Below are 17069 nucleotides of genomic sequence, written 5' to 3' on the forward strand. Positions count from 1 at the left end.
TCCTGGTGGAAGACACGCATCTTACCACTACACCACTCGGGTACACTTCTTTTTACCTGTGTCAATCATGTTAGAATTTGCAACCCTCATAGGTAAACTATTTCATTTATTAACAACCCTATTAGGGTATTTAAAACTCCCAATGACAATCTAGAATTGTCCTTTATCAGTTGATACAGGTATTCCCCTTGTCAGAGCAGTTAATTGACTGTGTATTAATAACTTATGGTCCATTCTGCCCATCTTGTTTAAAATTTTGAAACTTCTATCATTATTCGTGCAAGGTTCTCTTCAAACACGAATGAAACAAGAGGCAATAAAAATTTACTGCATTTTTTTACGGAGTTTTGTGTTCCCTCTATTGATAAGTTTAGTTTATACAGATATTGTGTATGCATCTATACTCATTAGTATATACTTCTTTGTGTTTTTTTTTCAATGTTATTCAATAGTTAGGTATTAGAATAATTCATCCTTGCCGATTTCTCCATGTCCAGTAGTTTGACATTCATAAATGTCACAGTATTTTTGAAACATATGACAACCATATTTTTATGGGCATCTTTTTATCAGCCACCTCGTTGGGCATTTTGCCTGTTGTGGCGTTGTATTTGTATTTGTATTTGTATTTGTTGCTGTCAAAAATCTTCTTTTACTTCTCTGAAATAAGAATTTCCAATAACTTGGACCAACAGTAACTTGAAGCTTTTCATTGGCTGCTACGCATTTGACTTATTGAGATTTTACTGTATATCATGTGTAAAGCTGAATTAATAGCTGCAGATCGTGCATTTATGACTCATAATGTTCCAAATATTGGAAAAAATCTGAATTTGGGTATAATGCAATAGATATATAATTTCAGTGTTTTCGTAATTATCTAGTATTGGTTCAGGCATTTACAAATAATTGACATCTGCATTATATATGTGTAGGGCTGTAACTAGGATTTTTTTTTTGCGGTGGATGGCAAACAAGATTTTACCTCTGCTTCCCCCTAGTTTCAGCCCTGTGTAGGTGCATTGATTATCATGTTTTCCCCCCATGATATTGTTAGGCAATTTTCCCATTGTGGCCATTGAATTTGTATTGATATCCAGCACTTAACTATCGATCCTGTTCCTTTTGTATTTAGATTCTCCATATGGAATACCATGATGGGCACATCGTTGCTGAGTATACCATGGGCGATCCAACAAGTAAGTCTGTTCCTTGAAAACTTAACACGTTTTTTGATGCATTATTTTAAGAGTACGACTAAAAAAAAAATTTTATCGCTTTAACAATCTACTTTATCATTCTTGACCAACTACTGCTAAACCACAAACGACTCGTAAATAATCGTCTGAGGAATTTTTAATGAATTGGCTCATGAAGTGAATTACCCTAACCCAGGGGTTCTCAAACTGTGTGCTGCAGTTTCCTGGTGTACCTCCAACCTTTGTCTTGAGCATCACAGAGCAGGGACCCTGACAGTTTTTTTTTTTGAAAATATTCTTTGTTAAACTCTGCTCTAGGGAGCTAGCAGAGCTTGCAGATCAGCATTGAATGGGGGAAAAGGGCATCACTGGTGGAAAAAGTTTGTTAACCCCTGCCCTAACCTAAATACAACTTGTAGCCAGTAAGTAGGGTAAATCACCCCTCCTTTCTAAAATGGGAATAGCGTAATGGGCTGTCATGAGCATTATGTTCTTCCCTTTGTAACTTCACATCTGCACATGTCTTTCAAAATTTCTGTGCAGATGTTAGTAGATGTAGGAAAAAACATAATGCTCACATGACAAGAGTGTCGGGCTGTTCACATTTTCGAAAAAAGGAGCAGTGATTCGTCCTACTTACTGGTCAAAGACCAGTGGTTATATTACCTCAGACATTTTCATTTTCTTTCCATAGGAAGCAGCAATTTAAATTGCCTCATTTTTGTGATGTTCCATGAATTACGAAATCATGCCATGCTAATTGCATTATCATTTTGCCTTGACTCGCTATCATATCCATTCTGCAAGAAAATTTCCCATGTGCTGGATGAGTACTGCATCATCTATTTTACATTGTGCTGTTACATATTTTACAATGATGTGTAACAATATGTTTGAAGTGTTCTGCTGTCTATCTTCCAAATTTGGAAGTGACAGATTAGCAGATTATTGCTTGTGAATTTAGATATTGTTGGCTTGATTGTTCCCTGTAAATATACTTTTTGATAGGTGGAGGGGGTGATCGGTTCTGATTCGTGCACTTAAGTTGCAGCCAACAGTAAAAAATCTCTAGAATGAAGAGAGTTAGCATACCAAACTTTTGATAAAACACCCTATAAAACCCTTGTATTTGGCTATAAGATATGGGACCATGGTTAATCATTATTTGAGCTTAGAAATGCAGTCAAACTCGCTTATAACGTTATTCAATAGACCACAGAATTTTGTCTTTATAGCCAAGATGTGGTTAAAATTTGATGTTTTAAAGAAATGTGCATGAAATATATTAGTATTACTTCAGCATCGATGGGGGGGGGGGGTCCCGATTTGCTGACTTTTGATGAAAAGTGGGGAGGGAGTTTTTGATGATGCTTATGTCATCAATATCCGAGGTTGTTACATTTTATTGACATTGAGCACGAGGTTTATTGAAATTATTCTCTGTGGGGAATTAGCTGGGACAGAGACACTTGTTGATGTTATATTCGGAGTGACAACTGAGTTCATTATGTCCTTGTCTGAGTGCAATAGAAAAATTATCAAATGTATGAATGTTTCTTCATGAACTTGCATTTTTTTTATCTCTTTATCTAGGCCGGCTTTGGTTGTGGAGTTGCTGTCATGTTTATAATGGGAAGCCTTTGCTTTTATACTGCTTTCAGGATCGTGAGCTTAAGGAACATCGGAGGTAAATTTCATAAAATATGTATATTTTTGCATTTGTGAAAAGTTTTTCTTATTGTTACTAGGTGAAGCTAAATTGCATTCAATACATGTCTGGTATAGTCCTCCGACCACGAGATGGATTTTCGCTGCGTCATGTCATGTCACGTCGGATGATTTTATTCAATTTTTTTTGGTAAAACGATTGCACATCGAGAAAAGTTCATCAGTGACTGAGCTTTCACGACTAGCGTGTCCTTCTAAGATAAAATAGAATTGTTTGATGTGACATGATGTGCCGTAGCCAAATCTCATCTCGTGGTAGGAGGACTATATAAGAGAAGCTCATAAATATTAACACATGCATGCATGATTTTTAATGATGGACCCCCCCCCCCACTCCCTTGACCTCACCCAAAATGTACAAGATTCATTTGAAATGGCTTTATTCTCTGCTGCCTGTCATGTTTAGCCATAAACAAGGGTGTTGGAAGTGTTTTGTCGACCATGTGGGTTCTTTCTTGACAATCTCGGATCTAGTGGGGGGGGGGGGGGGAGACAATCACCCCCTTTTAAGAGCTGAATAATATGGGGCAAGCTTGTCTGTTCTGAAAAATATGGTGTGATCCAATGCATCTATATGATGCCGCTTCTCTGACTCATCGCCCTGGATACACCTGCTTCCATCCCATTTGCAGCTAAAAATGTCTTCCCCTGCTTAATTTGCAGCTGAAGATTTATTTATTTTTTCAATGAAGCTGACCAAGGCCTATACATGAGAATGTGGTTGATGGTCACAGAATTAATGTTTTACATTTTTCAAAACATAAACAGCATGGGGAATCAATGATAATGGAGGAAAGTAAGTTCCAGTTAGCTATGGTATACGGAAAGGAACTAGATTTAAAGCAATCTGTGGAAGCAGAGATAGGGTTTATCTTATGTGGATGGTCGAGTTTGATGTATGTTGAGAGATGTATTAGAGATGTATGTTGGCTTGGAGATAATACTGAAAGTATCAGAATTTATTTGTCCATCTAAAATTTTAAAAAGCATGGTTAATCTAGGAAATAAAAAACCATGAGTACTTAGAGGAAGATTAAGTTTGCATTTTAGTTTGGAAACATGCAAAGGAGGATGAACTGTTGTAGATAAAGCAGGTCAAGTGGATTTATTTTGTATTGATTCCAGCTTCTCAATATTGCTAGTAGTGTAGGGGTTAAAAATTTTGGAGGCATAGGAAGGAACCAGGGTTGGTAAAAAACCGGGTTTTTTAGTTTAAACCAGTTTTTTGGTTTTAATAACATTCACATAAAAACTATAAAATTTCTGAAAAATCATTCAAACTTCTAATAATTAACTAAAATAAAATGTTTGTTAATGTAATTACCACAATTCTCATATTAATTAATCTGCAAATATTTCTTACATTTTAATAAAAACCAACTTTTGCAATTTAATTATTTTGTAGTCAAGGAACTATTTTGTGTGTGAGAATTTTCTCTTACTAACCCTATAATAAATGTTTTCTCTAGTTACTTTCAATACACTTAATAAGGACACTATTTTGCAAAAAATATTATAAAAACTAGACAAATACAATGATTTTAATGAAGCATAATTAATGCAGATTAATTAGCAACAATTTACAAGGGTGAATATAACTGTTTAGCTATAATCATCCTGTATATCAATGTAAAGTTCTGATTTCAAAACACTAAAATAAAAACCACTGGTCAGAATGACTTTAAAATTTGCATGAATGTTCCTGAGGCAATAGAATTTTGTATGGCGAAGGGGAAAAATAGTTAAAATGTAAAATAGATGATGCAGTACTCATCCAGCACATGGGAAATTTTCTTGCAGAATGGATATGATAGCGAGTCAAGGCAAAATGATAATGCAATTAGCATGGCATGATTTCGTAATTCATGGAACATCACAAAAATGAGGAAGTTTAAATTGCTGCTTCCTATGGAAAGAAAATGAAAATGTCTGAGGTAATGTAACCACTGGTCTTTCTCCTTAAGGAGCATCTGGTCTATTTTTGAATTATAAGACTACCCTTAGCGTGCCAGTGAAGTCACTACTGTTGCAACTTCTTTGTGAAGAAAAAAGCCTGTGAGATAATACACCACCACCACCACATATATGTGATGTAATCCTCATTCATGAATTTGCTTAAGATAGGAACGCTTCGATATCTCAATGAGATGGGAAGCGGGGTGTGTTTGGTTTTCAAAGGTCAAAGTAAGAATGAGAAATTCTGGTACTGTATATAATTTTCAACAATTAAGATACTTAATGTGAAAGAAAATTTATATTCAGGCCACTTTTATGAAATTTAAAAAAAACAAAACACTTATCTTACACCATTTAAAGATATACCTTCAGAATGTACCCCAAGAATAGAATATGTGGTAAGAATGAAAACTTTTGGCTAATAATGAACCAATATGATATTGTTCAAGGGAAACATTGTATTTATGCCACTTTTATATGATTTTTTGAAAAGAACCAGATAGGTTAAAAAACCATGTGGTTAAAAGTTTTAACCACATGGTTTTAACTTAAAACCAACGTGGTTTAAACCATACAACTCTGGAGGGAACTTTAAAAATATAGGCCAGGTTTGATAACAGAGAAGTCTATAACATCGCGAGTAGAGTGTTTAAGGTTGTGGCAAAGGAAGAAAAGTTTATTAAAACATTTGTGGTAGACATAATTGATGTTTATTCCAGCGCATGTCTACTGAAATGATGACACCGAGGTATTTATATTGAGAAACCTGGGATATAGTGGAGTTATTCATAGAGGAAGAAAATTCAATAGGTCAAAGTTCACATGAAAAACTCATGAGAACCATTTTAGTAATGTTAAGTGGCATTTATCATGTGGGGCACTATTTGAAGATGGAATTGAAATTATGTTGAAGTTCTTGATCTGACTTGTGATTTATGGTACGGTAGATTACGCAATCATCAGCGAAGAGTCTAGTGGTACAGTTGAGGGCTTCTGGGAGATCGGTAATGTATATATTAAGAAAAAAGTGGAGAAATTACCAATCCCTGCTGGTTCCCAGAATTTACAATGGCCGATGGGGAGTTGCAGTCTTTGAAATGGACATATTGTTTGCAGTATTTTAGGCAGGCCTCCACCTAATTGAACTTTCAAGCCGAGTGCAGAGAGTTTTAGAAGTAATTCGTTGTGAGGGATATTGTATGTTTGTGAGAAATCTAAGAAAATAACATCAGTTTGTAAGCTTTTATTGACAGCTGCAGAGAGGTCAAGGTGAAAAGGGCCAATTGAGAAGAAGTTGAGAGTGATTGTATAAAGCCATGTTGATGAGGGAAGATAAAGTCTATGGAGATATTTGCGCTTCCACTCTATTCAAAGCTGAAGGTGTCTGCCTCTGCTTCATTTGCAGCTGAAGATATGTCTCCACTTTGTTTACAACTGAAGATGCCTGTCTATGCTCCATGTGAAGCTGAAGATGCCTGTCTATGCTCCATGTGAAGCTGAAGATGCCTGTCTATGCTCCATGTGAAGCTGAAGATGCCTGTTTATGCTCCATGTGAAGCTGAAGATGCCTGTCTATGCTCCATGTGAAGCTGAATATGCCTGTTTTCACTCCATTCGCAGCTGAAGATGCCTGCTTTTGTTTCATTTGAATTTAAGAATATCTGACTCTGCTCCCTTCACAGCTGAAGATCTGGCTTCGGCCAAGTGGGTCGAGGGAGGGGTTAGAATGATTGCCCTTCCCAAGAGCTAAATAATATGGGGAAATTTGTCTGTCCCGTAAAATGTGGGAGGATTAAAAAAACTTACACTTCGTCCTTCCCGACAGATCGTCTCTTATCCACACCTGGGTCCTGAGATTTTTGTAAGAAATTTTATTAGCTTTAACAATTTTGGGGGGCCTTGAGCACCCACAGAACCCCTGGCTACAATGCCACTGGCCATGAATAAAATTTTGCTGAAGGGACTAAAAGAATCGGTTTGCATTGAAATCGCTCAACTTTGTTAATACAACATGGAGCAAAACACTCGATTGATAAAGTGCATAATTTTTTTTTTCAGAATTATTGATTCATATGAAGTCATCATGATACATTTTCTTGCAGATGTTCCGGACACTGCCATAGAGTTCCCAGATCTCTGTAGACACCTATTAGGGAAATGGGCAGAGTATCTGAGTGCATTCTTTTCATTTATACCTCTGCTGGGTTCTGCTGTAGTGTACTGGGTATTGATGTCAAACTTCCTTTACTTCACTGGTGTCTACATATATGGTAATACAATGATTTTATTTCCAGTTTTGTATTTTATTTGAATTTTTTTCACCATTTTGACATTGGTTTAATTCTTTCCTATGTTAATAGAAAACACAAGCTCTTAAAAAATTTTAAACATGCAATATTTACCGAATTTATGACAAGCATCTTCAATCTATTGCTCACGAGCACAGTTCAGCAACGATTATCTGAGTTTTTGATTTGTGTGGTCTTCATCAATGTTTTAATCAAATCAGCTGACTTCACTGCAGGAACTAATACAATCTGAGCTCAAGCATGGTTATTTTTTTGCTGCCTATTACAATTGAACCTGCAGATTAGATTTAATCCCCACAAGGCCTAAAAATAACATCTGTGCCTCAGCTTGGATAAGAACTCAAACTTGCTGAACTGGAAGCTAGTATTCTAACCGCATGAACAATTGTCATTGGGCATGTATTGTCACATGGCAGTGGATGGCCAACTTTCTGTTCAAGGGCCAACATAACGGTCAGCTGCATCGTCACACACCGCACCAGGGACAAGGCTCCAGAATATAAGCGGAACCTGTCAAATGACCCAGAAAACTTGCAGATTTGTCTCCTCCATGAGTAATGGTGAAGCACAGTCAAATATATAGTTATTAAACTTTTGCCCTGGGCTTTAAATTTCTCTACGTCTTCATTAATACTAGAAAGACGGATCGCGAGAGTATACCTAGAAAGACAGGACGGGGTCAAAATGAACCCCCATAGTTTTTTTTGCAATTTTCGAATATCTTAGTGTTTCAAATCACGGTATATCATTTTTAAAACATAAATAGAGTTATAACACAAAAAACAAAGGGTGAAACCACTGACCTGTTGATATATTTTGTTTTTATCTAGCACTCAAAGCATTCTGTACAAATCACCTCTCTCGATGCACATTTGCCGCACACTGGTTTTTTTGCATTGCGTAGAAGATTGATGTGTTTTATTGTCTTTTCAGTTCCTTCTTGGCATTTCTGTCTTTTTTTTTTCTCCATCAATAGGTGTTTTGCATATTATCACATTTTGAATTGTAGTTTTCAAGTTGAAATACTCTGCACAGAGTTCTTCACATAACTGCAATATATAAGTTCTCTGAGTGATTTTTTTTCCTGTGACTTGTTTGTACAAAATCCAAGCATTTATCACTGACGTATCTAAAATGTTAGAAAATACATGCACTGGCCAACAACAATTTCCAGTCTTGGTCCTGTATAATCGCACCATTGGATCTACGATGTCGACACCATATTTAGTTTCGTTATAGTAGGAAACTGTTTCTGGGGTCTTTTTTTCTTTTTCGTTGAAAGTTACATCAGTATGAAGTGAACTCAGAACTAGAATATTTTTATTCTTTTTTCCCTGATAGGATGTCAGCGTGATATCAGTTCCGATTTTGAATACGATCAACGAGTATAGATTTTGTTTTCCTGTTTTTGCAGTTGGTGGCACCTCACGACGGTCTTTTCGAAGGGTCCCAACCAAGCTTATCGATTTTGATTTCAAAAATTCACAATCTCAGTGATGTCAAATAATTATCTGTTATGTTTCGACTTTTTCCTAGATAAGGTTTGACTAATCGAATTACAACATGTTCATTGACATTTTGATTTGCTGGTCTGGTGTGATCTGCTCCAGTATAAGAAAATCCGTTTAGAATATATTTGGAGTCAACGAAGGCAAGAAGCCAGAATTTTATCCCAAATTTATCTGGCTTACTTGGGATATACTGTGTAAATAGACATCTTGCTTTTGAGGGTAAAAATTGTTCATTGACAGTTAGATTGGGCCCTGGTGTGTAGCAAGCTGCACTGTTTTCTATGAATGAATTCCATGCTGAAAATGCAAGAGCAAATTTATCAGTTTTCAATCTTTCAGACCTTTCAGATTTAAAATCAAATCTCATGAATTTCAAAATTTCTTTGAAACGATCTCTTGTCATTGTTTGGGAAAAATGGGAGGACCCCCAAACCGATGACCACAATGAATTCCGGGGAAAGTTTTTTGCACCATATATACCTCTTGCATACAGAATGGATATCATTGCATCTAGTTCAGACAAAGAAACTGACCAAGAAGTTTCATTTAGATGACGATGAGCTTCAGCTTCTGTACATTTCTGTATATGATGCATCATTTTATTGCTGAAGATAAGGCGCCACAAATTCAGAACACTTTCATTTATGTTTTTTGACACACGAAATGTGGGGCCTTGATTTTCTCTCAATATATTTTGAGATCCTTGATGTCCTAAAATTGATGAAGGTTCTATGATTTTCCATATGCTCTCATCTGTTGCAGTTTCTTCACCAGCGATAGATGGAGTACTATTGGGCTCTCAGATAGAAATCTGACTCTTAGATCTTTTCTGTGGCTTCAACAAGGTATCATTTCTCACGATGTTACGCTTCTTATTTCTCAATGGCGTTCTATTTTGTACCAACTAATGCACCGTTGGAGAAATAATTTTATTTCAATTTAAATCTTCATCAGAACCGCTACTTGTTTCTCCACAGTTTGGCATAGGATAGATATCATGGTCTTCTGCACTTTCATTATCACTACTTCCAGAGTTTCTCTCATCTAATCTTTGCAATTCCTGGAATATTTCTTCAATGAATATACGTTTTCTCTCCATTTCTAAGCTATTTGAAATGATCACATACACTCAAATTTTCTACATCCCAGGACAAACAATTTATCGGATAATATGGAAAGAATGCTTGACAAAAACCAAAAATTACACCTGCTGACAGACACTTGCAGATAAGAATGAGGGGAAAAGAAAGGTCACACGGAAAGTCAAATGAAAAAAAAGACTTTCAGGAGGATTATAACCTACTTAGAAATCAATTGTGATGATGACAGTAATATTTATATTTATTTAAAATTTTTAAAACACAGTTACAAAACATTTAGGGGCTAAGCAAGCTTGTGAGCCCACAAAACAATATCCGATACATATCTGTCGACATAAATAATAATGAGAGAGAAAAAAGAAAGGAAAAAAAAACACGCATATATATAACACCAAAAAATAAGTGGCAGTAGGAATAGAGTTGATAGACAAAAAAATTTGGCATTTAGCAGCGTATGCAAGATAAAAGAAGATTCCATTGCAATATCAAACAGATAATCTAAATCTTTTTGAGTTCATAACCAAGGTTTTAAATTGATAAAAAAAGATGTGCATGAAGATTGTTCTTTTATTAACTGAGGAAGTAAATTAAATATTTTGGGAGCTAAATATAAAGGAAAAATTTTTGGAAACAAGTTTTATTTGTCCTTGGTACCTATATAGCATGTCGTCTAAATTGCATTCCAGACTCATGTAATTTCAGATTGAGATGGCCACTTCTTTTATAAAACATTTTCAAACTTTTATAAACATACAAATGTTGTAGAGGGAGTAGCTTTAATTGATTGAAAAGTGTAAATTTATGCGTGAGTCTATTTTTACTCAGAATGATACGGATGAAGTACTTCAGTGTGACAAAAAGTGAAGAAAGATGTATGTCCCACCCAAACATTTAATGCTGTAACTCAATCTATATTCTACTAATGCAAAATAAAGAAGTTTTAAAATGGATTGGGAACATTTATTCCTGATAAAATAAAATTTTCAATGTTGCAATTTAATTCTACACTCAAATAATTAATGTGTGTTTTCCAGGATAATTTTGAATCTAAAAAAATCCCTAAATACTTAAAGGTGTCTACAATATTTACAACTGTGCATATACAATCCGAGATACAGCCATCTGTCACACTATGATATTTTAGGACACCAAAATTATTGAACCAGAACCAAATAAGATATATTTACTTTTATCTATATTTAATTTTTAATTATTATTTCTAAAGATATTTATTGAGATTCCTCAAGTTGATTAAAGAGCTTTCAGAGTAACAAAGAGCTAAATCATCAGCAAAAGCAGTGATTTTTCCTTTCAAATTAAAGTTACACAGGTCATTTATATATATTAGGAATAAAATAGGTCCAAGTACTGATCCTTCAGGTACACGAGATGTAATTTGTCTTTTAGAACTCAAAATGGAATTTACTTTCACACTTTGAACTCTGTTAGTAAGATATGTTTTGAAAAATGTAAGTGGCAAACCCTGAATTCCTGCATATTCTAGTTTGGTTAGAAAAATACTATGATTCACTGTATCAAAAGCTTTGCTGATATCTAAAAATAATGACGGAACTTTACAATTATTGTTATCTGCTATATACACATTTGAAAAAAATTAATAAGAGTGTCCTCTGTACTTTTTGCCATTCTGAATCCAAATTGATTCTCACTAAAAAAATTAATGCTTTCAAGAAATTTAATTATTCTGGATTTAATTATTTTTTCTATGACCTTCGAGAAAACAGATAGTAAAGAAATCAGTCTGTAATTATTAACTCTTTTTTTCCCCTTTTTTTGTGTATTGGAGAAATGATTGCAAGTTTCAGGCACTCTGGAAATTCACCAGTGATAAAACTTAAATTAAAAATAAATGATAAGACATCACTTACATATGGTTCAATGTTATGGAATTAATTTTGTCAAATCCTGATGATTTTTTGGAGTGTAAAGAATTTATTATACTCAATACTTCATGAATATCCGTAGGGTATATAAAAAAAGATTTCTCAAAAAAATTTAAATTTGAACAATATAATGAATTACAGTTATTAGGAAGATAATCATTGTTACAAAAATTATAGAAAAAAGTCATTAAAACATTCAGCAATATCAATTAGATTAGTTATTTCACCAGTTGTTTCAGTAAAAACCGTGTCAATGCTGCTATATTTATCCTCACCAATTAATTTGTCAATTAAATTCCATTGAAATTTTGAGTCACCGTTAGTTTGAATAAATGCTGCAGTATAATAATCATTATTATTTGGTTTTATCTCATTGATTAACATATTTCTAAATATTTTGAAATTATATTGCGGCTCAATATCAAACGGTTTCTTTTAAAAAAAAAATCTATTCCAAATTGTACTCATACAGGGTATTTACTGCATAATGTGCTAGGATGTATGGAAGGGTCACAATGACCCCCCCCCCCCCCCTTCGTGTTTATCTAGGTATATCCACTCGTATCTTCGTTGTTAAAAAAGATAAAAAATAATTTGGTATACAATAAGAACATGCTAATTCAGGAAAAGTCGAGAAATTCCAGGTGGTTCTGTGTATTCTTAGCAGAGAATGTCTTTATGAGCCCCGTCCGTCTTTCTAGTGTTAAACTGATGCATGTTCATTGTTTTTCTGGATGTGTTCCCAGGTATACACAATGCATCGGAGAAATTATAGTTTCTCCTGCAAAAATTGTCTCATCCAATACATCCATAGTTTGAATCTCACAGACAAAACATTTTTTTTTCAAAATTTTTCTTTCTTGTTTGGTTTGGCACCCCCTCCTATAGTGGTAACCCATGTGGCTGAAGAGGTTGAAAGTATAGATGTGTGAGGAATTGGTTCAATATCTGAATGAATAATTTACAAACCTGTAGACTCAATTTATTTACAACAGATAATATTTACACAATAGAAACTGTAATGCTAGAAGAGGAAAATATGGCACATGTGCTGAGAGACAGAGAAATGAGTTTTGGTGAGTAGGATGAAGTAAACAATAAACATGCCGAGCCAGACTGCTTTGACTCAAGATTTCTGTGATGTTGCCACTAGCAGAAATAGAATAATAGTTGTATAAACTGGAAGACACCAAAGCACCATCATGCGGGGCACACTGCAGGAGTATTACCAGGATGAAAAAAGAACGTGTGAAAAACCAGTCATAATGACAGTGTTACCCAAGGGAATGGGTAAACACATGATAGTACCAAGATAATATGGAATAGGCAAATTATTCATGGATGTGAAAAGATCTGCAGGGGGGTTATTATCTGGACTCCTGTATGTCCATAAGATTACATGGAGTAATGTGCGATACATGTTGTCTACTTTCTTTAATCAGAATATCAGTGGTTCGGTTTGAAGAAGTGCCAGTCTAGTGCAAGCATGGGCGGAGATACAGGGCAAAATCAGTGGCATAGCCAACTGATATAATGTATATTCATATATATGAATCTGCCTCGTGCCCCCCCCCCCCCCCCCCCCCAGCATTTCAAGTCTCTGCCTATGGGTGCATCAGTGTTAGATGTCACTAGCTTGCCATGTTAAATGGTTCTCTGTTTTCGATGCAAGTAATGATCATGTTTGGGAGTGAAACTCCCTTCATCAATGGCACAATATGAACCTGACTATCGAATATGACACATTTTTGTCCGCTGGAACTACTGCATTGGGGTCTGCGTAGCCTATATGGTTGAAGTTTTGAGGTGCCAGTGTGACCTGCCATGCACTTTGAAAAAGTTTCGTCACAGTGAGGAGAACACTGAATATGCATTCATATACAAATATGGAACAAATATCCCAAATAGAGATCATAAATTCATTTTAATGCACAATATTTTTACTTAGTCGGGGGGGAGGGGGGGGGGGTTGCTCACACAAACTGACCTTTCAGACCACCCCTGGCCACATGGTGTGAGAAATTATAGTCAATGCACATGAAGAGCAATATTTTGTGAAAAAATTGAAGGAATCAGGCTTTAATAATTGTGATTTGATTCTTAGTTATGCACAGGGCTGTCTTTATGCATGTCGGCTGTCTTTATGCAGTATCTCGGTTCTAAAATGAACAAAACTTTGGATTTGATTAATTTTTTTTTTTGTGTTTTTTTTCAGATTCCATCCATCATGAAAGAATTGGTCCAATAATTGAAAATGCTACTAAATATAGTGATGGTACGTACTTCTTTTGCATTATTATTGCAAAAATCTGTTTAATAGAGCAAGGTTTTTTCATATAAGAAGACTGCACATTTCGGTATGTTCTGTAATCATATTAAATATCTCTGTAGTGCTCAAAATGACCACTACCATCGTTCTTGAATTTAAAGTCCTGAAATTTCAACAACCTGAGAAAAACTGTTTAGGTGTAATGTTATGTCAAAGTAGCTTTGCTGGAAAAATTACCTCTTCCATCGTTCTAGTGTTAATCAGAATCGAGTGACAGTTCAGAAGTGAGTAATGGTGATCATGGCACTAAAATTTAGCTCATGGCTGTTTTATGTTTGTGCTTGCATCTACAAAAATGTTCATTAGCAGAGGTATTGCCACTGTTTGGAAATCTCACGAATGGCTTGTTGAACACTACAACTAAAAATTATTTATGTGACAATTTGTGAGAGTTCTATTTATTGAGATTAAGTTTAAAAATTGTCAGCATAAATATGTGTTTTTTTTAATGCCATTTTTGTAGCCTTAACACTTTTTTCTCTCTCCTATAGTCTATTGTCCTTCACGTGAGAACAATTCCCATAACTTCAGTGTGGACAGCCCTGGAAGCGATCATACATTCCGACAGTTGTGGGACATGCATGGTCCCATACCGTTGTACATGGCAGCTTGTATAGCTCCAGTAATGAGCTTAAAATCGCCGACATTCTTTACGAAATTCAATGCATTGGGTGAGTTTTCTCAGAATTAATTACTGTATTTGATGTGTGTAACAAACATTTTTCTGCAAAAAATAGAAGTTAAGAATCAGAAATCACAGTTAAGATGTAGATACTTGGTTTTTGATTGAGGTATAATGATGGTATGCATGGGTTCTATAAGCTAACATATGTTATCCCTTTTACATCTTGATGCCACAAATGTGTCAGTTGATTTTTTTTACTACTACTAAACCACACATGCACCTCGTCCATATTCCTCTGCGGAACTTCTTACTAATTGATATATGTTGGAATGTGTGTCTCTATATTGTAAACCTAATGTAAAGTTTGTTTCAGTTTAATGCTTGTTATGTGTAGTGCTGCCATCTGCCATCAATTTTTCTACCTATGAGTAAAGTGTAATGATTGAAATTTTTATTTTTGCAGGCCTGTTGCTCTCTGTAGCGAGACTTTTTTACAGGAAGATTGGCTTGCATTCGCACCTCAAAGTTGGGAACCACAGAAAACCAACTTCAGCCAACCACCACTGTGTTGACAGTAGTAGGCTGCTACTCAAAACACATTTGTTAAAAAAAAAAAAAAAAAACAACCCTGTGAAATTCAGGTTTTTAACCAAAGCTGTGTAGAGTTGCATGTTGCATTGCTTGTACTATCGGTCAAGTCTGGAATGCCCATTATACAGTGTTGTGTCCAAAAAGTCTTTACACAGACCCTTTTCTTTTCAACCGGTTATGAAAACATGCTTCACATAGAAAAAAAAAAGTATCCAAATAACATGCCCATTTTATGTGTCATTTATTTGGTTATTAGGCCCCCTACCTCCAGTAAACTTTTTGGCTGCACTGTATGTAGGAATATGCCATAAAAAGCCATATCCGCCTTATTACCCACCCATATGGTTATTGTAGTTAGTCGCAAAATGGCATCCCAGCCTTGTAGTAATTTCAATAACGTAAAAAATTAGTCTTTTTTTAAGGTCTTTATTTCAAATGCAATGAGGAAGGGGTGCTGAAGAAACACTTTCATCATCACCGATAATTATAATAAAAACACAAGTGTTTTAATTTTTTAAGTTTCTTTATGTGCTTGTGTCGGGCATGTGGTTGGAATAAACTACATGTGTGGTAAGAATTTTTACATGTCCCAGGCATGTCTGGCAACAGATTTGTCCAGTTTTGGCTGGTACATCATACACTCTTGCAAATACAGCGCTTTTAATTTACTTCCTAAATAAGTTCTGTGGTAAAAAAAGCAATAATTGCAATTTAACGAATGTGTGTCCTTATTCTTCGACAAGAATAAGGAATTTTCATATTTTACAGAAAGTTTATACATAAATGAGGGTTATTGTTTTTGATTCTGGTAAAGGTAATTTATTTGTTGATTTATAATAGTGCAGTGTACGTGTAATAAATTTTTGTGCATTCATTATAGCCATTTTCAAACATTTTTCTCAGGTACGTTGTCTGTGGTATATTTGATAATCTTCACAATCATCAAGGGCGGCCAGTGGGGGATTCATTTCGAAATTTCAGATTTCACTTCCATCGAATATGTTAAATGTAAGCCTAGTTTTCCCATTTTAATCTCAATTTCTTGGTGAATTTTCTATTGAATGTGTTATAAGATTTAATTTAAACATTTGGCTTATATTAATTTTTGCTTTACAGAGATTATGTGATGCTTTTTAAAAATATATATAATTATTTTTTTTCTCATATCTCGTACAGTATTCCAGCCTACATTTCCTGTACTGATCGGCATCTGCTCTCTTGCCTTCTTCATTCACAATTGTGTGCTTTCAATTATGAGGAATCAAAGGCATCCTGATAAAAATGTGAGTAAACAAACATTCCTTTATATCATTGACAACGCTTTTTTGTGTTGCTACTGTCAATCCAAAGAGAGGTTATTGGGGGCAAACAGCTGTTGCCGGTATGGTATAGTTCATTTTCTCAAGTTTTGTCTAAACTTAAACAAATTATATGGCATAGTTCTCCCTCTCTGTCCACAAACTTTTTGTTCCATCACCCTTTTCTTCAGAATTTTTTTTTTCATTCTCTCATTGCCCCTCTCCCCAACTCAAGTGAACCCATAAGATGCTATGTTATATTCATAGCTTTTATCACCCCCCTCATCCCGAATCATTTCAGTGTATCCAAAAGTGGGCTGATATTTCCCACTTTGAAAAACACTTACATGGTTTTAAAAAAAAAAAGATAATAATTAAAATGCAGAAATGGTCATAATTAAGTGATTGCTTAAATAAAAGATTTAAGTATAAATATTCTATAACAGTCTTTCTAGATTTAAGGAGTGCCTTTGATTTTGTGTACTTATATAGCCAGGGTTGTTTGGTTTAAACCACGTT

General features: G+C 35.0%; 1 protein-coding gene across 2 annotated transcripts in view; it reads left to right on the plus strand.

Moving 5' to 3' along the window:
* The window catches only part of LOC149065332 (sodium-coupled neutral amino acid transporter 9 homolog), a 61075-nt gene that overhangs the window by 29036 nt on the left and 14970 nt on the right, over positions 1-17069 (plus strand). For both annotated transcript variants that reach the window (XM_089254126.1, XM_089254125.1), the window contains exons 4-10: positions 1136-1199; positions 2793-2886; positions 6986-7153; positions 13923-13982; positions 14528-14707; positions 16156-16260; positions 16429-16535. In XM_089254126.1, the coding sequence (XP_089110252.1) occupies positions 1136-1199; positions 2793-2886; positions 6986-7153; positions 13923-13982; positions 14528-14707; positions 16156-16260; positions 16429-16535 (778 nt within the window). The remainder of the gene's footprint in view (positions 1-1135; positions 1200-2792; positions 2887-6985; positions 7154-13922; positions 13983-14527; positions 14708-16155; positions 16261-16428; positions 16536-17069) is intronic.

Source organism: Pholcus phalangioides, unplaced genomic scaffold (genome assembly GCF_987345545.1).
Source record: "Pholcus phalangioides strain wild (caught in Gottingen) unplaced genomic scaffold, Ppha-v1.0 ptg000040l_1, whole genome shotgun sequence".
Classification (NCBI taxonomy): domain Eukaryota; kingdom Metazoa; phylum Arthropoda; class Arachnida; order Araneae; family Pholcidae; genus Pholcus; species Pholcus phalangioides.